Genomic DNA, 26,323 nt, shown 5'->3' on the forward strand with positions numbered 1-26,323 from the left:
GAGATCAAGATATCCAATTCAAACAGTTAGTATAAAATATGATAAAATATCAATGGTGAATATTAATTTTATAACTTTACACAAATAAGCTGCTTCACAATATTAATCAGCTCTTCATACATTACACACCAAAGTAACATCTAAGTTTATAGCAATTACCTGTTTTGGTATATTTATAACTGTTAAAAGGTGAGAGAGGATGTGTGTACGTTTATCGAGATGATCATGTGCTACTTACACGGGGTCGATATATAGGACGGTAAACAGCACTCTGCATATTGACTGTGACTGGACTCGGAGTTAGGATGAATTCAAAAAATCCTTGGACAGCACGGTAAGTATATTAGGTATAATGGTATATATTACACATGTTTCCCTCATGATAAAATGAAAAACCAAAACAATACAGATATAGTTGTGCATGCAAACTTGACAAAACGTCAGTGACATGTCAGCACATACATACTAGTAGTATACATACATACTAGTAGTATACATACATGATATAAATGTCTTATAGGTTTTCTCATCTCTATATCCATTTCCAAATGTCTTTATAATGCTCAAAATATGACTCTAGTCCGGTTTTTCTCTGTTTAATCCAAATTACAAGCTGTCTTCCTGATGCGTATGTGTCATACAAGTTGTGATCGTGTTTATAAACTCATTTCAGCCGTGTTGCTGGTTTCTTTTCTTTACATATACACCCTTTTTATATCCTTGATTAAGTGAGGGTTCCATAAAGTTGTATCATATTGTCTCGAATTCTGCGGTACATTCGTGTTGAAGGCTTAAGTTTCAGTCTATCCTCAAGGGAGGGTTCCGTACCTGACTCTCTTCATATTCAGGATGTGGTTGTAATAGTGCTTTGTATAAGAGACACAAAGTTGTGTTATCCAGGTATGGGGTTGATCTTGTTAGCAATCCGATTTTGTTTGTTTGTTGTAATATGAGTATAATTGTCATATTTGTGTGGATTATCCATTTCAGGACATCTCTTCATTGATGTCAGATATATTGGTTCATTCTCAGCCTACTGATTTGACTTTGTATAGAAAAAAGCTGATTTTCCGGAACAGAATCTATATGATATTCTTCAGTGGACTAGCACATGTTTTTATGTCCCCGGATCGAAAGATCTGGGGCATGTTGTATTTGTGCTGTCTGTTTTTTTCTTTAACCTTACCCTACATTTGAAACGGTAAAAACATCATTACCACAATGAAGAAAACACATGCCTTACACAATAGAGTTTTAATGTCCCTCTTCGGAATTTTGTTTCAACCAGGGGCATACTGTTTCATAAATACACCTTGCTTATTATGTATTATCATGTACACATGTATGAAGGTTTGGGTATGGATATCACATGTTTAACAAGCTATGTTATCTTTGTAAGTATCAAAAAACTTCTGATCAACCCATACTTTATTAAGTTTGTCCTTGAATTAATTATTGATGGTGATGATGTTTTTTCTTACTCCAGTTTATGAATGTGGTGGTTCATTTTTTGTAGTATCTCCATTTATCATGTGTTTCGGAACAGCCATGTCACAATTTAAGGAAATCTTAGGTGTTTCAATCATTGACACCGTTCGTCTTCTTGTACATTTGTAACATAGAGGGGGTAGATTTAATCTTTCATCTGATCCCGCTTTGACAGCTCCTAAATCCGAGTATTTGCTTTGTTGCCCTTCTTTGAACCCCTCCCGGTTAATCAATATGTATAACTTTACAAGGGTACCAGACCACGTTTGAAAAATTCGTCGAATGACAATTATTTGGTCTTCAAATGTTGGAGTATTATCTCCGATCAATCCAAGTCCATACTCACGGACATTCTTCTGTGATTGTTTTGTTGTTTAGGTGATGTGTTCGTTCCTTTGACCGACAACCGATGAGAATAGATTTACATTTGCCATGATGAAATTACAGAAAACATTTGTCGACTCCACTCAGAGAATCTTTTCATATCCATTTGTACATCATTTGTATCTTTAATTCAACGTCCACGTGTCATTTTGTACATTTTGATAGCTGATAGAGATGATACCATCTGGAAGATAATGTATGTTTTGTCATGAACAGAACAGATGACGTCATCGTAGTCAAACTTGAATTATTTCATTTTTTGATGCCATTTGTTCGCTTCCTCAAATGAAATTTAATATCCCATTCATTTAACCCGTACGATAACATTCTCCTTATAAGTTTTTCATGTAGAGCCGTATTGAAGGCTTTTTGAAAACACCAGCCATAGATAAAACGTGATGCGAAGCATGTGTCCATTCGTGTTGTACCTTAGAATATCTATAAATATCGATAAAATATTGTACAATTCGTGTTGTACCTTAGAATATCTCTAAATATCGATAAAATATTGTAAAATTCGTGTTGTACCTTAGAATATCTACAAATACCGATAAAATATTGTACAATAGTAACAGCGTTATTGAAATGGAATCTGCCGTCTTTCTGAGTAAGTAAGTGGATGTAATTCTTCAATTCAAGTCTGTTTTAACTCTACAAGTTATTTCCTTGCTTGTTACTTATCGGTAAATTTAGGCAAAACATTGGTACCGATATTTTCCTTCTTGTCATCTCAGGAATATCGCTTTCATTTGACGTTTCTTGTACTAACACATTTCTAAGATATTGCAAATATATCCTGTTTCTTTTTCCGTAACCGTTTTGCACGACCTTGTCAATTACATATATACCGGGCAATATGTAAATTACAACTAATCAGAAGATCTCCGTGACGGCCTATATGTAGATTTATCAGAAATGTGTCAGAAACCTCGCCATTGGAGGAAGAAATCAGAATTTATAACTACGATTCGTTTGATGGGGGCATAATGATAAGAAACGGAGCAAAGGGGCTTTACTGCTCAATATTCATTTCCATTTCTCATCATTCGTTTGTTTTGTTAAATCCTCTCAACTGGCTTAGTGTTCTCTCATGTAGGTAAAGGAAAGAATCCCTGTCTATATGGAGAAATATTCTGGTAAAGCCGCACTATCTCCATTAGAACTTTCTTGATATTAATCAGCAGTCACCTGTTTTTGTTATTTTCGAGTTTTTGGAATATACAGTAAAATTATCTCCTAGGTAATACTAGGTTTCTGTAACTATGAATATTCGCATCTAACTCAGTTATACCATTTATATGCGGGTTTTCAATATTAGTCCCAATCGAAAGTATATCTGATTCGTTCCTTTATTGATCCGCGTTAGAGTAAAAAACAGTTCATTCGTTCGAACATCAATTCTTTTTACTTCTTGGAAATGCCACTATCCGCCTCGCCCATGGTGGACCGAGAACTCGTAAGGCGAATTCCTCGATGATTTTTCTCTCTCTTTTTTCATTCTTTGTCATATCGTTGCTAATACCTTCATGGAATTCTTTGTTCTCCTTTAATTTGCCAGTGTTCCTTGGCAGGTTCCTGGAGTGGTCCTATCATCATTGCCTCGGTCTCTTGCCATCCTGTTCCTTGTATTGGCCTACCATTGATACCCAGCGTACATCCTTATCTATGTATCGTTGTTCTTATTGTCATAACTATACATTTATAACGGAGAAAACGCAATAATGTCTGATCATTCATGTATTATATCTTGACCTTCCAGTATACATCTCTGGTTCCATATTATTTTTATCACCTGCGAAAAATAGCGTCATAGTTTCGAGACAATACGGAATATCCTTGATATCGATGAAAAACGATAAACAAAACCAAGGTCTTAGAACGCTCCGTTGTGGGGTTCCGTTTGTCACTCTGTGGCCATGATGGCGTAACGTGATGTACGTAGACGCGTGTATATGTTACTTAGGAAATATTGCATCCAATTTATCATTCTCTTAAAGAATCCACATGATTTTAACTTTCCAGTCGAGCTGTTATGGGAATTGTGTCAAATGCTTTTATGAACTCGTGACAAATACATATAGTCTGGAGAGAATCGCCATTATCAAGACTTTCTTTCACGTGACCAATGACTCCACTTGATAAATCAAAATATCTGTTTACTTAATGGATTGATGGTATAAAGGTTCTCGTATTTTGTTTTCTTGTGCTTTTGTTTTGTCTTCTTTTGAAATAATGTCACAGTTTATGTTTTCCAAAAAAAAAAAAAAAAAAAAATGGTAGTTTGCAATCTATGATCAATTGATTGAAAATTATGGGGTTTTTTTGGGGGTGGGGATTAGCTTTTCTGCTCCACGTGATTATGACATATCTAGATTAATGAAACTTTAATTCTTTCCTGTGATTTTTCAACAAATTTTTGTATTATTTCCCTGTTCTTCAGTTTTGGAATTTTATCTGACCGTTTTTGTGAAAGCACTACCAAGGAATTCTAAGAGAATATTCGTGATATTCCTGGATGGGTTTCTGAATTTGAATGGACATACCTCATTTTTTTCGAGATATCTTTAGCCCTTTCGAATTAAGTATACAACTTCATTTCTAGATACATTTAGTATATATAGGCACATTTTGTCATTTCTTGTGCTATGCTAAGTATTACTGCATTAGACCATGTTTTGTTTATTTTGATGTATTTTTTCGTTCAGCTCTGTTAATGAAACTCCTCAGTACAAGATCATATACATGTCCTCCCACAACGGACTGGTGTTGTTCCGGGGAATTACGTCCTCTTTCTTTAATCGAACAGGTATGTTTACCCGCCGATACACTGACACGAATCAAGTTTATATTATATTTTGTTACCAAACCTCATAGCCTTCCAAATTCAGGCCATTAGTATCACTGACGAGTCGTAGGACGAAACAGTTGTATGATGCAAATCAAAATTGGTATTAAACTGTGTTATTTACTTGTTTACTTAATGCACGATCTTCGTACAATTTTCCATTGAACATGAACATCTACTACCATTCTTTCTTCCAGGGCATATCGGAGTAGCGTCCCTGAAGAAATTCTTTATGCATGCGGCAATGGTGGCATTCGGGGATGGATACTTTGACCGTACTAAAATTGATACTGATTCTACCCGTGCTTTTCTAGTTAGTCAGGGAATGAGAATGTCATTACAACTTTACTCCGATATAGCTCATCTATCTTCGTCAAACCTTCTCGTGGAGGTTCGAGCAGCTGCAGTAGGGCGCACGTCTATGACCAATCTCTATATCCTGTCATGCGCAGACACTAAAATAGAACTTGCCCGGTGCGTGACTACTCTCGTTTGTACGAGTGTTGATTCCAGACGCCCAACTCCACTGCCAAAATGGTTCACGGAAAAGTATAAGTCTGTCACTGACACAAATTTGGATATTTTGAAAGATGGAGTAAAAACAAGTCGAGAATTTAGACACGTTCCTCAAGACTGTTTCCGAATAGAAATAAAAACAAGATATAGTGATACAGATTTTAACGACCATGTCAATCAGTCAGAATATATCCAGTTCTGTCTCGAGAGTGCAACAGGAGCAACACGCTCCGGGTACTATAGGCACTTTACGTCCGACATACTCTGGTATCCAGTTCTAGAATCAGATATTATACATCTCGGCGAATCTCGCGCCTGCGAGATGTTGACTATTTACACATGGCAAGACAAAACGAACATTCAAATAATACATTTTTCTATTCATAACAAATCGTCGTCAAAATGTGTCGCTGTTGCCACAATCAAGTTTGATACAGGATCACTGAGACCACAGGCAAATTCAAGTTTGTAACGTGTCATTGTTCAAAGATTAAAGTGCATGTACCAAAGCCTTATATGTCTGTTGTGATGTAGCGGTTGTGCTTTCGGAAAATTCCACTGGCTGGTATGTAACGGTCAGTTTGTATGTTGTTTAATGAGGTTACCATCATACTACACTTTAATTACAAAGAGATCCTGACTCAAAATTACCCTTATTGTTGACCAAGTGATAGGCCAATCCGACAAATAAATTAATCTTTTGGAAGTGAAAATACGTAGGCTGACTTCTCAATGACATGTTTGTAGCTATATCTCTATCACGCTATATTTTCATCTCACCAATCACGAAACATCTTCCCCTACCCTTGTTGTGACACATGTCTAGCCAATGTCAAGTAATACTGTGTACCAAGATACAGTCACACAACACGACAAACTATGTCGCCTCGACAAATTTGGATCAGCTAGGTCTCTGAACAATCAGTTTCAATACGTTTGTAGTCTGTAATATTATTCATGTGTTTCTGTCCATATATGCATACTAACTTCAAGCAGATAACTTCCTAGCTTGAGTCTGACCTCAAATGCCAATTTCTCGATGGGTGCTAAGCGGGGCGTTCAGCGAGATTGTATCACGTGACAGAACGTGTATTCATATATGCTATTAATCATTTAATCAACAAGAGTTCCCAGATGGGTCTTGGTGCCCGCCATTGTTTGATCTTTATTTGTATTTTGAAAGTTAAATAGTTACCTTGTTATCTTTGTTTTCGCTCTTTATTATCTGAAAATTGAAAAAAAAATTTGGCAAACTTTCATTGTCAAAATTCAAGACAGACATTTTGTTTTTACTGATCATACCTAAAATCAAAAAGACACAGAGAGGTATCAAAGGAAACCTACATATTAGAAAGTTTGGGAAAGAGTCATCAAGTGCTTATCAAGAAGTAATGATAACAAAGTATGACTGTCGAAATACAAGATGGCCGCCTGCCGGATTAGTCCCAAAATGGAACAATGCACACTAGGGACAAAACGGTTCATACTTATAAAAGTTGAAAACCGTCCATCCTGAATCCTAAAATAACGATAAGAAGTATTGTTTACGGAAGACTGGAGCCGGACCACGGTCGAAGGATGATCTGAATAACCTACCATCCAATGGTAGAAAGCGATTCACTTGAATTTACACCCTGCCTTGATTTCTGAAATTCCTCTAACTGTCTGGTGATGGCAATGTTTTTTCATATTACACATATTAATATATCTACAAAGGAGCATACTGTAAGAAGAACAAGCTATGAAGGCATATACTGCCCTCTCCCAAAGAAACACTGTTACATGTCCTCTCCCCCAAAAACAATGCTACATGCCCTCTCCCCCGAAACATTGTTACACGCCCTCTTAACCTAAAACACGCATTCTCCCACAGAAATATTGTCACATGCCCTTTCCCAAAGAAATTTTGTTACATGCTCTTCTCCCCAAAGAAACATTGTTACATGCCTTCTCCCAAAGAAACATTGGTACATGCCTTCTCCCAAAGAAACATTGTTACATGCCTTCTCCCAAAGAAACATTGGTACATGCTCTTCTCCCCAAGAAACAGTGTTACATTCCCTCTCCCAAAGAAGCATTGAAACATTGTTACATGCCCTCTTCCCAAGAAACATTGTTACATGCCCTCTCCCAGGAAACATTGTTACATGCCCTCTCCCAAAGAAACATTGTTACATGCCTTCTCCCAAAGAAACATTGTTACATGCCTTCTCCCAAAGAAACATTGGTACATGCCCTCTCCCAAAGAAATGTTGTGTCATGTCCTCTATCCAAGAAACATTGTTCCGTGCTCTTCTCCCCAAGAAACATTGAAACATTGTTACATGCCCTCTCCCCAAGAAATATTGTTACATACCCTCTCTCAAAGAAACATTGGTACATTCCCTCTCCAAAAGAAGCATTGAAACACTGTTACATGCCCTCTTCACAAGAAACATTGTTGCATGCCCTCTCCCCAAGAAATATGGTTACATGCCCTCTCACAAAGAAATATGGTTACATGCCTTCTCCCAAAGAAACATTGTTACATGCCCTCTCCCAAAGAAACATTGGTACATGCCCTCTCCCAAAGAAACAATGTTACATGCCCTCTTCACAAGAAACATTGTTGCATGCCCTCTCCCCAAGAAATATGTTTACATGCCCTCTCACAAAGAAATATGGTTACATGCCCTCTCACAAAGAAATATGGTTACATGCCTTCTCCCAAAGAAACATTGTTACATGCCCTCTCCCCAAGAAATATGGTTACATGCCCTCTCACAAAGAAATATGGTTACATGCCCTCTCACAAAGAAATATGGTTACATGCCTTCTCCCAAAGAAACATTGTTGCATGCCCTCTCCCCAAGAAATATGGTTACATGCCCTCTCACAAAGAAATATGGTTACATGCCCTCTCACAAAGAAATATGGTTACATACCCTCTCCCCAAGAGACATTGTTGCATGCCTTCTCCCAAAAAAAATTGTTACATGCCCTCTCCCCAAGAAACATTGGTACATTCCCTCTCCCAAAGAAGCATTGAAACACTGTTACATGCCCTCTTCACAAGAAAAATTGTTACATGCCCTCTCCCCAAGAAATATGGTTACATGCCCTCTCTCAGGAAACATTGTTACATGCCCTCTCCTAGGAAACATTGTTACATGCCCTCTCCCAAAGAAACATTGGTACATGCCCTCTCCCAAAGAAACAATGTTACATGCCCTTTCGCCCTTGTGGAACAAATGGTTATTTACGGTAATCGTTTAGGCACATAAATACACTGACACAAAGCCACCTGTGAGAACTGGCACGTTCAATTTGTGTTGACCACTTGAATGGTCGTAGTTAAATGTCACTATGCACTCGGTCGGCTTTAACATGGTAATTAATATGACCAGTTTTATCTAGAGTACTAGAATTTTAATATCTACGTTTCTCCTGTACGATTCGTCAGGACAATCCAACAGACATTCCAGTACAAGGCTTGACATGGTAATATAAATCGACTGGATTAACCTACAAATGTATGAAATATACCAGGTTTAACTTAACGTTTCTTCACTCGCGGGTCACTCTCAAGTTTGAAACCGTGTTTTGAAGGAATAAAGATGTGATATTATTTTCATTCCCTTTATGTCGCAGTGCGATTATTTCATGTCCTTCAGTTATTAAGCATATCGGTAAATAAAATTTATTTGTTTCAGTGCAACATAATGAAAGATAAACCAGTCTAAAGCATAATGGTAACACTTACTATACTAAACTGAAACGTGATCTAGCCGGTAGTGGGTTCTAGACACTGGACAAAGTCGTCTTACATGTACGTGTTAGTAATGATATCTAGATATTTTTTTAACTGATCCCAATCGACACGTGGGCTTTAAAGTTGTGGTGGGCTGTACAATTATCTGTATATACATGTATTCATGTTCCGACCTGGATATCGGCACACAACAAGGCACATACCAGGTATGTAGGTAAGACTGGCATTACAGGTGGGTATTGAAATGTATTATTGACAGTGCAGAATGCATTGACGACAAACATAAATGGTTTTCGGATATTTATTTACATGATCTACTATATGTTCATTGTCAACATTTATGTCAAGTAAACAGACAGTGGTGTTAGTAACAAGAGACGAATTGTGTTTCTGGTAATCGCTAGATTTAAATTATCAATAATTCAAGCGCGAACAACACTGCTCCCTGTTTAGGTTTACTGTGCAGCGTAATTATAGCATTGTTAATACAGGCTTGTCAACAACACGAGAAAACAAATATACTTATGTGTTTTAGTATACAACCACTTCTTGTTACAGATAATTTGTGAGGTAGCTACATATATATTACAAGTAAATCCTTGTTAAATACCAGTGGACTTAAACACACGATACATTTATACATCTACAGGATGGTATCCGAGAGATTATCTTCAACATTGAGTGAATGGGCAATGTGGTAAATCCGAACACCCGGCACACCAGTGTCGGTAAGTTATGTCAGTGTAGTAACAGACTTTCATGTTTCCTGCGATTTAAGATAAAAAAATGTTTTAATCTTTTTTAAAATTGTGAGATATGTTAATGTCTTCTTTGATTTTGGCATACATTCACAAATCTGTAAATCTCTATATTATAATGTTTAAATCTATCCTATCTGTCTTGGTACCTGTAAGCACTGTGCTCAATGTTTCTTTTGTTGGTATTTCTAAACCGTTTAGCGGAATATATGTGATTTACTGATCTAAAACCAGGAACGGGATTCATAAATAAATCTTATTTAATTAAATGAAGTTTTATTTTAGGTAATAAACTTTAGATTTTTCATGAATCCCGGTCCTGTCCACGATCAGGGTTACTGACGTTAAATAACTAAATAAAATTCCTTCTCGTTATGTTTGCCATAGTTTGCGATATAAAAATAGACTTTCTTAACTACAACTTGTATGTAGCAGGCTGTATCTATATTGCCTACAAGTTCCGTGATTCATTGGAAGTCAAAAACATTTATGAATACTGGCTTAGTCTAACGATTGACTTCAATAACATTTTATCACATGCATTGGCCCTTATTTTTCATTTTATTGATCAGTGTTCTATATACATATGTAGATAATGTTAGCGGTGAGGATCCCGCTCCTTGGATGTCCACGACGGTCCGCTCCAATAAAACATGGAACGACCACCTTATCGTGAAGGCGACAGGTTTCAGGAAGATTAACGACAACACAGTGGTTAATCAGTCAAAAGGCAAGTAAAATCAAGGGAGACAACTCCCATAGCTTCCCGTTTTAAGTGACTTTATTCCAGTTACACGCAAGAATTATTATGTTTCAGAAAGCCTTGCTGTAGAAATCGCTTTATGAGTGGTCAAATGTTAATACAAGTATATTGTTTTTACGTTTATGAATCAGATTATTAATGTAGGAAAATCTATCATAGGTATGAACGCACCGTACTGTCTGGAAACACACTTTATATACAAGTATATATGAAAGACCTTATTTACCAAATTTAGATGACAGGAATATTGACCTTTATCAGTATTTCAGAATGAATAAAAAGTATCTTACTATTTTCTTTTTAAAAGCGACTATATGATCAAACGAATTAAAACTCCCAGAAAATTATCTCTTACATTTAATTGAACGGGCTTTTGCTTTTAACCGTTTTTGGAATGGAACTAGACAACAAGAACAGATCAGTCTACGCATTCCAAACTTCCATGATAAAAACTTCAATCCTAGTTTTCTGATGACGAGGTGTGCACGTGTGTCGGCATACAGTCAGCAGGGTTCCTACTGTCATCTGTGATAGTTTTGTTCGTAAATCGTGGCATGTTCACGACAACAAAGTCAAAAATAAATAGATAAGAATAAATAAATTCTCAGAAAATCAGAACCCTCTCAGACTATTTTTAGACCAGGTAACATTTAATTATTATGTATTACCGTCATTAAACACTTTGAAACAGAGAATCATGTAAAGATAACTATAATAATGATTTTTTTGTTTATTTCAGACCCGGAGAAAACATATGGAATAAAGTGGAGTCGAGGCTTTTCTAAAGGCCGTCATATATTTGAAATAAGTTTTCCGACTTGGATGCGAGGAAACCATGCAAGTGTAGGGATTGCAAACGAAATAGCACCGATCTACCATCATAAAAGTGTTGCCCTGGTAGGAGAAACGCAGGACTCTTGGGGCATTGATCTTGTGACGTCACGAACAGTTCACAAGGGAAAGGAAATATCAAAATATCCCAAGGGAAATAGATGTCAATTACCGGATAGGTTTTACATGTATATCGATATCCCTGAACGGAAACTGTTATTCGGAGCTGATGGGGTATTTTACGGCAGTGCATTTTCCGGTATGGACATTGAGGGACAGACTGTATATCCTATGATATCAGCTACGTCACCAGGGGCAACAGTCACCATGGTGTACAGAGGCAAAGGTAAGAGGTGTTAATGGACATACAAGTGAATAACACCTTTTCTTACAAAATTTATGAACTAAACAGCACCACACAGCTATTTCGCCCTTATAGGGTTCATTAGAGAGGCTAAATCGTTGAAACAAGGATGCGATTGAGGAAAAACAAAATTGGCTGAAATGAATGTTAAATTGAAAGGGAAGCGTTTTTTGCCCCGAATTCAACAAAATTTATGAAATCTCATTATTTTCTTATGACGCATGCCACTATTCGAGTGAGTCAAAACAATGCATGCAGGTTATTACATGTAATAAATTTATTTTGGATCTAGTACCATTGATGCTTTAAATAACAGCATTTAAATGACAATTAATTCGATATTTGCATGGCTCAACATTCATTACTTTGCCATAAACTGATGGTTTCACTAATCATCTTTTCCTTTTGCAGGCATTATTGTGACAGGTCCTATCCGCAAGACAAGATGACATTACAACTTCCGGTTCAACTGCGTTTCTCAGTGATAAAATATTTTCTGCGCGCTGAAACCAATTTCCTTTTGGGTGATTGAGCACATGATAACCGAACAGTAAAGCAGGGTTTGTGACGTCTGTGGTGTCATAGGATTGAAAAGATATACGCATTGAGGAAAACATGAGCCGGAATCACTTCAGCTTTTCCTGTTATTGAAAGAGTTCTGCCTGGTACCAACCGGGCTAGGCGAAGAACATTCTAAGTCATCTCCTTACAATCAAACGTGCTGTGTCCTCTCCATTATACTGAAATCCTACATTTTACAATTCATTCATTAAAATGCTATATTTACTTTATTAAATATTTCTTTTGAATTTTACCATGGACTGTAGATATCACTGGTGACCTTTACATGAAGGACAGGATACGGGACATGGTGTAGGAGAGAAACCGCTGTCACTTGTATTTCTGGTATAATATGAACATTAGAATTTGTATTTAATAGAAATTACTCGTTTTCACAAAACCATGTATAAAACAATAGCTGCTGTACAACTGACGATTTATTAATTTCAAGAGCAATTGTCCGGCATCGCCTGTCAGTAAAACCTTTCCGCTAAATTACCATGGTGATGACTATGCGTTGTCCATTTAGTGGAAAGTATTTTATAATGAAATATAACTGCAACTATGGAGATTTTGCACAAGACGATATCTTCAATTCTTCACAAAATCTACTTTCTTGAAAAATTAAATTATGTACATTGTATACAGTAAACGACTTCTACTTGGCGAGTTGCTTCAAAAACCCATACCTCAGAGGAGAGATTGAAACGCACGCACATTTGGCTTACTAACCATAGATAAACCTTGCATTAATTCAAGCTAGTGCCTTCATAGAGTCTAATACATCTATTACCACCAAAGAAAACATAAAGTGGTAGAAAATATTGAACCAAGATTCTCAGTCGATATGCTGTAGGCCAAGATGCCTAGTCAGATCACCACCTCCATCATTCATGATAGATTTAGCCTACATCAAATACTTTGTGAAACAAATTCAAGTGGATATTGCATTCGTTTTACTATTAATTACAGTTGTTAGGATTTCTCTCCCCCCCCCAACCCCCCAACTTATTATTGTTCATTTCAGTGCTTTGTATGTTATATAAGGGGAGATAATCGATTTTAAAAAATATTCATCGCAACGGAATTACAAAAAACAAAACAACATGCATACAATTGGCCAATTTTATTGCCGACTTTCATTTGATACAATCAGAGAGGTACCTGATAACTGACTATTTTTGTCAGACATCTGATACAATCAGAGAGGTACCTGATAACTGACTATTTTTGTCAGACATCTGAGACAATCAGAGAGCTACCTGACAACTGACTATTTTTGTCTCAGAGAGGTATATAAAACAGACCATCATTCTTTATGTCCTAGGTCATTTATCTTACTTCACATTAGCTTTATCACAATAAAAATAAGTAAATGTGAAAATGTTTATATATATTTGCATTGTAAAATTTAAAAAAAAAAAGGAAAAAAATCCAAATTTATCAACCTCTACCGACAAAAACATCTATCTTCACAGTGATAATGAACCACAGTCTCTAACTTTATGTAAATAAAACTGTATATAATTTTGACCTGGTTTCCCTTTTAATAAAACCATGTGAACATTTGCCCTTTTTCTAAAACTAAAAATGTTGAACAAAGGACTTTATTTGTGTATAATGGTGGACAAATTTGTGCCGCCTTCAGTTTGGCTACTTCATTTTCTATGTAGTGAATATAGACCAAGTCGGAGAGATGTTATACTCCAGACATACAACCAAAAGGGCTATAATAACAATCGGCCATAAACATTTCAATAATGCAAAACTAAAAAGCCTTAAAAAGTCATAATATTATGAACCATATATATGTACAACCTTTCCCATCATAAATCTACAACTATTTCCCTAACTGCTCTCGGTATTTAAAAAAAGTCAAAGAACAAGTAAGCTATTCTTTGGTATTGAATACTAAACAAACAAATATACCACAGAGACAAAATTTTTATACAAACTAAACAGATATAGAAAACTTTTATCATTACTACAAAAATTACAACTATTTCTCTGACTTGGGACAGGAAAAAACAACACAAGACCAGAAAAAATTCATGTCTATCACACACGGCAAAATCCATTTTGACTTGTTGTTGGTATAAAAAATAAACAAATTATATCAAAACATTGATAAGTGATTGAAACTATAAACAGTTGGACTTTCCAGACTGTGCAAGGAAGTACCCTATAGACAAACCATGACTAGATCTGAACGTGGTCAGTGGTAATATGCATGGGTGTATATTGGTGAAACGGTAAGGTAGAAAAACTCAAAGAAAATTTTGAAATGAAAAATTACCAAGGGTTATAATTTTGTTGAAATTTGATGGAAAATATTGAACTATTTGTAACCTGATTTATCAAGCACATCCATTGAAAAAGACACAACAGTGAGAAAAATTGGCAGATGGACGGATGCTACAAAGTTTATATACCATGATAAAACCCATTGATACTATAACAAATCAAAGTTCACAAAGTTATAGTTAAATATAAATACAAAAAGTATCCTGTAAAGGGTATACATACAATAGTCTTTGAGCCCAATCCAATAACATACTGTTAAATTAAACTTGTGTTTTCAGGGTTTTTTGGTAATATGTTTTAAGAATATTATAGATCGGAGTCAGAAAATAAACTTAATTTGAAAGTCAACATGACTTCACAACAGATTCATTATGGAACAAAGTGATGCCGGTAAGCTTCCTGACCACTCCATCTATCAATGTGAAGCTGATTCTGATTTCGTCATTTCGGAATGTCCATGTTACATTTGGCTACGTAAAACATTGTGAGATTTCCCAGATGGTGAGAATATGCATATCTTTTATATGCAGTATGTAAATACCCAAGACTTTGATCTGTTGGAGAGCCAATCATTTTTGCAGGTCAAAATTTTTGCCATTTTCAGCTTGAACAAGTAAACTGAACTCTTATGAATTAAAATTTTGCAATTGTGATGGAAGAAGACATTAAATTTATAACAATAAATATACATGAGACCTGATTTATAGGTCAAATACTGATAATATTCATAATAATGATAATAATTGGTGCTTACATATGTTAGTATACTCTGTACCATGGAACAAGTGATCCGTATCATCATAACATTTCAATTACATTTTTTGAAATACCCTTGTATAATTGAAAAACAGCCAAGTCAAAAATAAGTACAAACACCCGCCATATGATTTGGTCAGTTAATATTTTTAAAGCTCATATCATGTTGACAGAAATTGAACCCTAATCCTTCAGCTGAAGAGCCTTGTATGCCAAGTGTATCCTAGTAGTCAGGTTTTGTTTGTCCTGTAGGAGCTGGTCCAGGCCAAGACTGCCCGACTCCATCAACATACCTGTGAACAGTGAAAAAAGAGATAATGGTTTAGACTATTCCATCAACAAAAATTGCTGACTAGACTATTACATTCACAAAATGTTGATGACTAGAATATTCCATCAACCAAAGTTTGGTAACTTGACTTTAGCAATAAATATCACCTAATGTGTGTTTGTCATATTATACAATTCATCTAACAGTGTCAGTATAAGAAAAACATGGCAAATATTTAACTTCACCTTTTTTCACCCATTAAGAGTGAATTTACTGGTATTATGATCGAACCTGTAATTTTGGAAGCTGTATCTGGATCAGGATAAATGTTTTCCACTGCCTCAAACAACTGATCTCCTATGGAATCCTCGGAGACTGAGCACTCATCGCTTTCATTATCAGATACCTCCTCGGCTACTTCAGACTCTGTAGCTGACAGTGACAGTAATGCTTGAGATACTGCCTGTTTCAGGATATTTGAATTTTGTAACATCATTTCAACTTCCACAGATTCTGCTTCTAGTAACATTCCTTAAAGGAGAAATAGGAATATCATAAAACAAGAGGTTGGGAAAATCTGTATGTACATATCACAGGCAAAAAAATGTATAAAGTGCCTGTATGTATGTATTATCAGCACTATGAGGTGTTAGAACCTGTATGTATATTATCATTGGTAACAAGAGGCAGGATAAAGAGTCTGTATGTATGTATGATAGGCAACAAGAGGTATAAAGGGCCTGTTTGTATGTATTATTGGTAGGATGAGGTGTTAAGAACCTGTATGTATATTATCATTGGTAACAAGAGGCATAGATGAAGAATCTGTACGTATGTATGATAGGCAACAAGAGGTATAAAGGGCCTGTTTGTATGTATAAGAGGCACCAAGAGGTGTGAGGAGCCTGTATGAATGCATTATAATATATGTGCACAAAGAGGTGTTAAAGACCTGTATTATCATTGGTACCAAGAGGTATATATAAACAGTCTGTATGTATGTATTAAAGGTAACAAGAGAAGTGAAGAGCCTGTTTATATGTAGTGGTAGGTATTATAGGCACCAAAAGGTGTGAAGAGTATGTATTAGAGGCAACCAACCTTACCTGTAATCTGGCAAGACAATGCCGGCTCTATTTCACTGACTTTTTCAAACAATTTATCAGCAACAGAAAGAGGAAGAATTTCAGAAGCTGGAAGTGCCTTGACTAATTCATTTCCGTTTATGTAAGACCCACTACAGCAAAAGAAACAAACAATGTATAGGACTATAGAATGCTACACTGCATTATTCTCTAAGGTCAGAGATATTCTACCTTACAAGCATGCATTTCCTATTTTTGATTTCTGGTCGTAGCATCCATTCTTCATCATAACTTAACTATTCATCTAATTGCAAAGTACTTCATAAATACATGAACAATAATTGCCAATATGTTAATTTATCAATATGCTTACTACCAGGTTGTTTAAAATTCCTATTGCATTGAAATTTTACTGTACTAAAAAAAAATATGTTATCATTATGTAAAAATCTGCCAAATTATGAAACAAACTATCAAACAATTAGCCTGACTATGACTCACTGGTATAATGAAGACAATTAACAATCTTCTTGATTCTTATTTATGTAGAACTGGGACAGCTATCACATTTACATACCATTCCTTCAAAGTATTTTCAGCTAAACGGATTCTAGATCCAAGGAAATCTTTGTCCTCCAGCAGACGAAAGGCTTCTTCCTTCCCACATTCCAGTAATATTCCTGTAACTTTCTGAGCATGTGATTCATTTCTACAAGACTCGAGAACCTTACTGTACAGATGTTCACCTACAACTTCCCTGAAGTCTAGCAACTGGGGATGTTTTCCGTTGTAAGATTTCTTCTGTGACATTTTGGAGATGTACACATTGACGTAGTCTAATTGTAATATTTTACTAATTACCATCATCTGCTGCCATGACGTTGATGCTTTAATTGATTATACTAACATTGGGGATGTGGAACCTTGTGATGGTAGGAGGGGAAGCGCCATACATTCATCTACGTCATTTTCTGTTATTTTGGCAAGATGTTAGACTCATAACATCAAACATTGCCTTAAATCTTGATGAATCATCACTTTGATTTTCCAAAATCAAGTTTTAGAAATTGATTTTTCCTCGGGAACTGGACAGTATTTAATTTTTCAACTCTTGCATTTTCTGAAATCAATCTTCTTGAAGTTAATGTTACCTGAAAAGAGAGACAATAAGAATTGATAAAGTTCTTCCAAACATTTCAATTTCAACTTTCAATTTTCAACAATGGTATTGTCATGATACATATGACACAAGGATTGGACTTTAAACAGTTAACATATATACATATAATACTTCTGATTAGTCAAGCATATTTTAATCGAACTTCATTCTTATTTCAAGTGTTTTGAACAAAATCATAAAGCTATAACATAGTAAATATGGTAGACCAAATATAATTAGCTATGTCACACCATTGACTAAAACTAAAGACTCTCCAATCATAGCCTTCCCTTCTTTGGTAACTACAGACTCTTTTGTCAAAACTCTGGCTCTAAGTGTTAAATTCATATTCATTAACACAATTCTGGACCTGATGGTTCCATTTCAATCATAGCATTATTCAAACTGGAATCTATGCAATACTGATAACCCTTCCCAACCTAAAACTACTGACTTACATTTTTTTCTTGGCGTGAACCATAAACCAAAATCTGTAATATCAATGTGGATTTGGTCTAAAAAAAATCTTCAACAATTAGCAGTTATCTCCCTTTTGCCGATCAACCACGCAAACTGAGAGTTTTATACAACACATTTTTTCACATCGAAATTATTGAAATTCTGAATACTGATGTTTAACGTGATATCTACAAATGTACATATGGCATCTTGGTGCATTGAAACACTTATTTACCTGAGCTATTTACTTTCCGTAAATTTTAGTGATCAACCTGTCGTATTTCCTTTTTAGAATTTCATCTGTTTCCGGCGAAGAATATTATTCATCCGCTACCCAAAAGAGTTCTGTATTGTAGCTATAATAGTAATTGATTTCCTCCATAATATGTCACATGCATTATCACTAATTTGATGAATACTATCCGTTTAATAAAAATAATATTAAAATGTCAAAAATACGTGTGTTAGTCTTCGATCAAATCATTGCCACGAACTACTTTAATATCCTCTTTCTCGCTGTAACTTCCTGAGGTGACCATGCTTTCTTTGCTTCTTCATTCCATACTTCAAATACCCTGACCAAACGGTTTTCAAATTGATATATGTATTAAAAATAAACATTAATATGACATGGTTATTGTTAATGTTTATATGCAGTCACTTTGAAACTACTTTCCATGTGTTTTAACACGCTTGCGTTGTCCCCCTTCCTTCGAAACAGACACGTTTTGGAACGTGTGATAAATAACATACGAGACTCTGCACAATTACAACAGGCACTTTAATGTAATTGTTGATAATTATGATGTGTCGAATCTTAAACTAAGAAAAATATATATGTTAGGCACAAACCGATCACCATAGCCTATATTTCCGCCAACTGTGAACTGTCTTCATACGTTGATCAAAGCCGCCCCCCCCCCAAAACCTCAAATGCAATGCAGAGGGAAGTGATTCATGCGTAATTCATTTGATATAAGCTGTATATTGTGTCGAAGTTATAATTTTTACGATTTAGCTCCGCCCAGACCCTCGAAATCGATGCTGACTTTCACGGCTTTATTTTAACATGACCAAGTCTCCATCCAAAATAATCCAGAATGTTGCTTATAGTTAGAGAAACTGACCAGTTATAGATTGATCTTACAACTTCAAATTTCGGACTATCGAAGTTGTTTGACCTCAGTTTATCAGATGTTGACATTACAATGAATGAAGTAAGCTAAAATAAATGCCAGGCATAGGAATATGGCTTAAAACCTCGAAGATATTGCAGCAAATTTTATGTACCCTCACCAACCTTATATTTTAAGATCAATTATACATAGTTTCTACATTATATCACAAGTTTTGTTGCAAAGGGAGGTAATCTGAATCCCTTCTGTTGGTAAAAGAAAATGAAGAGTACCAGGTATTTTACAAATGAACAATTATTGGTCTCTTTGTGTTATATTCATGCTAACATTATTAAGTGGCAGTGGTTGCCTCAAAATGTTGATCCAAGTCCATTGTATCATATAAGGTTTAAAGTTTTTAATTTTTTTCTTGGCTACATGCATGTTTTCGATGACAAACCCCTGTATAGATATTTGTTGATATTTGCACTATAGATTCACATCATGAAATTTTACACCAGATTAGATTTTGTGGTAATCTGTCAATGGAGAATTCACCCTAAAATGCTCTGGGGCAACAACAATGCTTTGTGGAGCAATGCAAAATATTTTGTTCTAATCCTTATAGAAATGGGCACAGATATATCAAGAAATGTAGTTCTGATATAACAACTTGCTAAATGTCTGGATTGTGTTTGGTAGTTATTTCTCAGTGCATCTGCAACTAAAGTACCATGTATACATGCTCTTTGTATAATCTACTGTATTGATATTTTGTTTTTGCAGACTTAAGAAGTCACCATGTCAGCCGATGTACAATGGGCCATCATCAGGAACAACTCAAGTTTCCTGTTGAAGGGAAACAAGAGAACCTTTAGCATGGTTAGATTCAACTTTTCATAATTCAATAACATTGATAATGTATCACCATGACATGAAGTTTTGGTTACATGAACAACATTTTGATTTTGCTGGCTTTGGCAGAGTTGATGCACATTGTTAGTGTTCATAATGTACATGGATATATTGTCCTGCAATCTTCCTCTGTTTCAACAAATTTCTTTCAAACTTGGTAGGTTTTATAGCTATGACATGAATTTGTGTTTTGGCAATTAGATTCAACAATTTTTTTCAAGGAGTTCCTTCCCTTTGAATTTTTTTTACTTTGAGCCAAGATCTCCTTCCTCAGTTTTTCTCCAATGGATTTTAAGTTGTTTCCTTTGTCTAGATGTCACGTGTTAATGATATCATATTGCATTTCAGGAGCCCAACAATTTGAAGGCTATCAACTCATTCCGCTACAATGGTCTGGTTCGGCAAAAGACCATTGGTGTAGAGCCAGCCAAGGATGGCAAGGGTGTGGTCTTGGTCACACGAAACTCCTCTGGTAGGTATATCAATCAGAGGTATATCATCAACTTGAAAAGTTTTCAAATTTTCAAATTGACTGTATTTGGAAGATTACTGCCCTTTGTTGCTTATTTTGAAATCTTGTCTCAGTTTTCAAACGATTCCTCTCAAACTTGGTAGTCTGAAGTCACTATGATATGAATTGGTGTTTTCCTACACAGCAGATTGATTCAGCAATGTTTGAACGAGTAATTACCCTTTGCTGTTTCAGCATTTTAATTTTGTGCTTAGATCTCCTTTCTCATTTTTCACCAATTTCAATGAAACTTGGTAGATTTTATAACCTTTATATGCCATACTGGCATTGTGATTTTACAATTCAAGAAAGAGTCATTACCAATTTGTTTCTGTTTTAGTTTTTTTACTTCATTATTTTTCTCTAATCCAGATACCTCCTCCCTCAGTTTTCAACCAATTTCCACAACAGGAGAACATGAGATTGTGTTATAGGAAAGCATTATGATTAAAAAAATATTTTCCAAAAGTTGATGCCCCTTGTCATTTCCAGCCTTGTAATTCCACCCATCTCTTCAAAACCTTTTTGGTTTGTTTTGACTAATTATTAAAAACCTGTTTTGTCATTTTTACCGTTTCCATATTTGTAATTGTTTTGAAACAACAAATCCTGAATAATTCCTTGGCATGGGACGGGCATGTATTGTTCTGCCCTGTGTTCTACCTGAGTTTACATAATTTTACACCTCATTGTTTATGTGATTCACTGGTCAATTGCAGACAAAGTTAACAACAGAGTGTAATCACTGTAAGGTCTTAAGTCATCAGACATGGCATTTTATTCACATATGTACTTGTCAGTCTGAACATAATTCATAATATACAGACTAGAACTTTAGTTTAGTTTAAGTTTTTTGTCTGTATATCAGTTCATATAAAAAGTTTGTAGAACCTGTGAATCAGTTCAATGAATGTGCACACTATAGGGGGAATAGTCCAGGGTCAAAAGTTACACTTAACCAATTTGGAAGAAAAAAAAGATAAACTGTAGGCCTATCCTTAGTACAGTAATATAACATTTTTATTCAATTTACGTTGTCAAGGTTGTAGGGTCAACTATTTGAATTTTCAATGAATACTCCAAAAGAAACTTAGAAAGCTGAAATAGTTCCTGTTAGACACCATTTTGGTACTGACCTAATGTTATTTATGGCATTGTTAGACAAGACTACTGACTTGGAAACCAGGTTCTGACAATGTAGTTGTCAGTACGTGTGTGTAGTTTAATTGGTTAATGTAGAAACATGTAGTCAATACAAATTAATCTATTTTATTGCAGGATGGAGGAAGCCCAATAAGAACTACACGAAGATGGAACTGAAGAGAGATCCCAGGCGTGTACTGGGCACCATCAGGAAGACTGTTAGAAACAACAGATACAGGAAGGACCTGAAGATGGTGAGTCAGGATTTCTTTTTGTCAAAATTCCTGTTTTTGGACAGTGATGATTTAGGACATATTCCAAGTCTTGAACTTAGTTGTTTGTTATTGAGTTTTTCCCTGTGGCATTTTATCATACATTCCCTAGATATGTTACAAAATATATTGCCATACAATTTGACTATCTCTGTACAAGTTAACAGACTGTCCAATGAAATAATGTGTGTACTATACAGATATACAACACTACTTTCTCGAGTTATACTTGGTTCTCAGTAACAGTTTAATATTGCAGGCTGCTATCCGACGTGCCAGTGCCCTCCTGAAGAGCCAGAAGCCAGTGGTCGTCAAGGCAACAAGAAAATCCAAGAGTTAGAAATGTACATAGCGGCTAATAAACGTGGAAAAGAAATTTCATGCTTTGTGTGGTTTATCAGTATTGTGTTCATTAGCATTCTTTGTAGCTCGCATTTTGCAGCAACAAAACAAATTCGTGTTGAAATGGGTTATTAGCTTTGGATGTTTTTAGTATAATCGTTACAGTTGCAAGTGGTAGACACTGTTGGTGGACATTTTGTCCCCAAGGCTTCCTGTAACAAGTGTTTAATGTATTTAAATAGTCATATTTAAGATTTTACACATGTACTAGACTTTTTTTTTTTAAATTGAAGATACTATACATTAAAATCGTGAAATTTATCTAATTAGAGGGCCTCCCAATCTTTTGATCAGTTTTGCTTTCCTCATTTACCTCCTAGGTTGAAAATTTAAGCCTGTAGTATCACTGAGGAGTCCTGAAGACACAACAGCTGTATGAGGCAGTTAAATTCATTGTTAGGCTCTACTGTATCTAACTCTGAAACTGGATTGAAAAGTGCTATTCATTTGTGTGTCCTTTGCACAATCTTCAGAATGTATAACTTCATCACTGATATATGGAAATATTTTTTTGCTGTTGTACAAAAAAGTAGATACTGATAATGCCATACTTGGATATTGTTTTATGACCAGATAATAACACCAATAAATCCTACTTCTTTCCAGTAGGAAATTCACTAATTTTTTAATCTGATTTCAAGTCTGACCTGTGAAGTCTCCGATATGAATGCTAGATACATTCCACAGCTTTCTGACAAGATTTTAGAGTTTAGGATTGGCTCAAGTTTTGAATTGGATATAAATTAAAATCAATATGCTTCAGACCAATATAATTATGACCTTAAGAGAGAGATACAGCTAATGTCATAATTCGTATCAAATATATTGGATGTCTTGTTCTGGGTATGAATACAGAAATTAGGCAACTAGTATTGGAACATGCCAATAAGTGAGACAAATTGATACATTTACTTGATATTTTCATTTCAACATTGCTAAATGTTACACAAAATACAGTTTTAAAGGAATTCAAATTACAAAAGATCCATAAAACTTGATTGGGCAATAAAACCACAGTCAAACTGGTGATATCAGATCTAAATCGTAACTTGACCGTAGCTGTGATGCATTACCTTATGTCCTAAGTTTTCCTTACCTTACCAGTATATCTGACTTAATACAATCAGTCAGAACTGATATTACTAGGGATTCTGACCATCCTATACTTTTTGATAGCACAGTATCTCCCTTTGTATCCTACAGTGATGAACCCACAAACAAACAAACAAGAATTTATTGTACATAAATATAATTTAATCATGACTGCTTAGTAATCATGTATGCAAGGGTTTATAAAAAAACAAGCGACCCTCTTAAAGGGCTGACAATATCACAATTAATAGGATACCTACGCCCTACTAACATGGTATACATGATAGCTACAACTGATGTCTGGGATTATTACACAATCCATACATTTACACACCGATCAGAAACAAAGTGTTCCACTATATGAAATTACTATTGATGCTCATTAATGAGTAGTATGTCCAATATTTATTGCTAATGACCCTATCATAACTGCATTATATTTAACCAGACAGTGCGATACATCTAGTTTTTCCGTATTAACTGCTGGTATACATATCTTGGTGTGATGAAATTTTAGTACATCAAGTTTTAACAGATTAAATATGTTGATAAAATTGGTGCATCTACAAAATTTATTATAGAAAATTGTAGCCAAAAATACGATGAGTGCAATTATAAATTAAGATTACCACGTATTGATATATATTATAAGTACAATTACTGTATGTTAAAAATTTGGATGAATGGACCTCTTGTACATATCTTAAAATCAATTTTACCTTTGTAAACATAGTTGTAAAAATTGTCTTTCCCAAGCATTTACAAAAAACCTGTAAATATTGGTACAACAGCACAGGAATAACACATTTACCTTTGTATATATAATAAATGGGTACATTTTTCTGTACGGACACATTTCTCATTAACATCACAATTAAGTACTGATGAATTTAGAAGTAATGAACCTACTTCTAGAATATGTTAGTATGAAATCATTTAATAAGAATTAATTTTCTCATTAGTTATGTATAAATGAATTCACTAACATGATGAAAACAGATCTATCTGACTTCATACCCATATTATAAAGTATGCACGATTTCTTTCCAAATACTATTCAATGACTTCCAATGAAATATTGCTGTTACACACAACATCAACAAACCTATCTATAATATCAAAATACAATCAATACCACGATCAGAAGTTATCTTTCCTAGACAGTATAATGGCAAGACACCTGTACATACTTGTGACCTTATTAATTACTAGGATATTTATACTCTGTTGATTGTTATAATCAAACCTTACTGAATTTGTCAGTATGAAGTTATTCAAATGTCTTGTTTGCATAATTAAAAATTAACACAAACCTCTCAAAAAACTTTCATAATATTAGTTTTACGATTAAAAAAAACGAGATTTTCATAACACACATTATCAAAGGAATTTTAAATGTAAATTTTTCTTGCAATATATAAAATTAAAGAAAATAAAAAGGTTATACATGTATAACTATTGGAATTCAGATATACCATAAAACTAAGACATTCCAGTACTAAATGTTCACTTATGTATATAGTCAAATGAACTGTATGTAAAACAGAATATTTGTGAAATACAGTAGACAACGATCAACTAATCCCTGCAAATTTTTAGCACTGGGATGTGATTCTAGTTCTACTCAGGACGGTTACAACACTCTAAAAGGAGGGGAGAGTCGGGGACGGTTACAACACTCTAAAAGGAGGGGAGAGTCGAGGATGGTTACAACACTCTAAAAGGAGGGGAGAGTCGAGGACGGTTACAATACTCTAAAAGGAGGGGAGAGTCGAGGACGGTTACCACACTCTAAAAGGAGGGGAGAGTCAAGGACGGTCACAACACTCTAAAAGGAGGGGAGAGTTGAGGACGGTCACAACACTCTAAAAGGAGGGGAGAGTCAAGGACGGTCACAATACTTTAAAAGGAGGGGAGAGTCGAGGACAGTCACAACACTCTAAAAGGAGGGGAGAGTCGAGGACGGTTACAACACTCAAAACAAGTGGTGGGACGGATATAAAGTACAAAATTGTATAAGTAAATCACAGTTCTAATTATTTGATCATGTTTGCTATAGGACGAAAAAAATAAATTGGTACGTAAAGAAGATACATACAACATACAGTACAAGTAAAACCAATAAAAATTATATCACAGTTTTTTTTAAATTTCTCCATGTGCAATTATCAATAAATATTGTACACTTTGTATAATGTAAGAGATATGATCTCCATATGATTTGATTTATATACGAATAAAACTTGGGGTCTCTGTTGATGTTTATCATGTGCTAGAATGGGAAGCAGTTGTTACACACGACCTCAAAGTAATATAACAAAAATATACTAACTGAATTTTAGTTTATAAATTCTACAACCATGTGCTGCGGTTATAATAACAGTGCTGTTCAGTTATAGATTGATCACCTGATCATAGTTAAAATGTTAATTAGTTCAATATTAAATAACTTAAACCCTTTGATTTAATGTTATGAAAAACTTCACAAAAATACATAAATATGTATGTAAATATTAACACAGGACTTCAGTACTTGATGTACATATCACATGTATTTATATATATTTAATATGTTATA

General features: G+C 35.0%; 4 protein-coding genes across 4 annotated transcripts; 3 read left to right on the top strand and 1 right to left on the bottom strand.

The window, feature by feature from the left end:
• The first annotated feature begins 3,791 nt into the window (after positions 1-3,791).
• On the top strand, positions 3,792-5,705 carry LOC132544668 (uncharacterized). Its single transcript, XM_060208291.1, has 3 exons — positions 3,792-3,796; positions 4,578-4,678; positions 4,915-5,705. Exons 1-3 carry the CDS (start codon positions 3,792-3,794, stop codon positions 5,703-5,705), a joined length of 897 nt encoding a protein of 298 aa, XP_060064274.1.
• Positions 5,706-9,669: 3,964 nt separating this feature from the next.
• LOC132544633 (SPRY domain-containing SOCS box protein 2-like) lies at positions 9,670-12,174 on the top strand. The gene is made up of 4 exons (XM_060208252.1): positions 9,670-9,712; positions 10,335-10,472; positions 11,245-11,682; positions 12,112-12,174. The coding sequence occupies exons 1-4, from the start codon at positions 9,670-9,672 to the stop codon at positions 12,147-12,149; spliced, it is 657 nt and encodes a 218-aa protein (XP_060064235.1). The 3' UTR covers positions 12,150-12,174.
• A 1,198-nt stretch (positions 12,175-13,372) lies between these two features.
• LOC132544685 (uncharacterized) lies at positions 13,373-18,563 on the bottom strand. The gene is made up of 5 exons (XM_060208308.1): positions 18,531-18,563; positions 17,255-17,828; positions 16,699-16,829; positions 15,884-16,123; positions 13,373-15,614 (listed from the first exon to the last, which is right to left on the bottom strand). The coding sequence occupies exons 2-5, from the start codon at positions 17,542-17,544 to the stop codon at positions 15,505-15,507; spliced, it is 771 nt and encodes a 256-aa protein (XP_060064291.1). The 5' UTR covers positions 17,545-17,828; positions 18,531-18,563; the 3' UTR covers positions 13,373-15,504.
• Positions 18,564-20,200: 1,637 nt separating this feature from the next.
• LOC132544656 (large ribosomal subunit protein eL28-like) lies at positions 20,201-22,627 on the top strand. Its single transcript, XM_060208279.1, has 4 exons — positions 20,201-20,292; positions 20,674-20,797; positions 22,115-22,233; positions 22,511-22,627. Exons 1-4 carry the CDS (start codon positions 20,212-20,214, stop codon positions 22,589-22,591), a joined length of 405 nt encoding a protein of 134 aa, XP_060064262.1. The 5' UTR covers positions 20,201-20,211; the 3' UTR covers positions 22,592-22,627.
• Positions 22,628-26,323: the final 3,696 nt, after the last annotated feature.

The sequence above is a fragment of the Ylistrum balloti genome, unplaced genomic scaffold, assembly GCF_031769215.1.
Source record: "Ylistrum balloti isolate Yb309-2 unplaced genomic scaffold, AGI_CSIRO_Ybal_v1 Utg369806, whole genome shotgun sequence".
Lineage (NCBI taxonomy): Eukaryota > Metazoa > Mollusca > Bivalvia > Pectinida > Pectinidae > Ylistrum > Ylistrum balloti.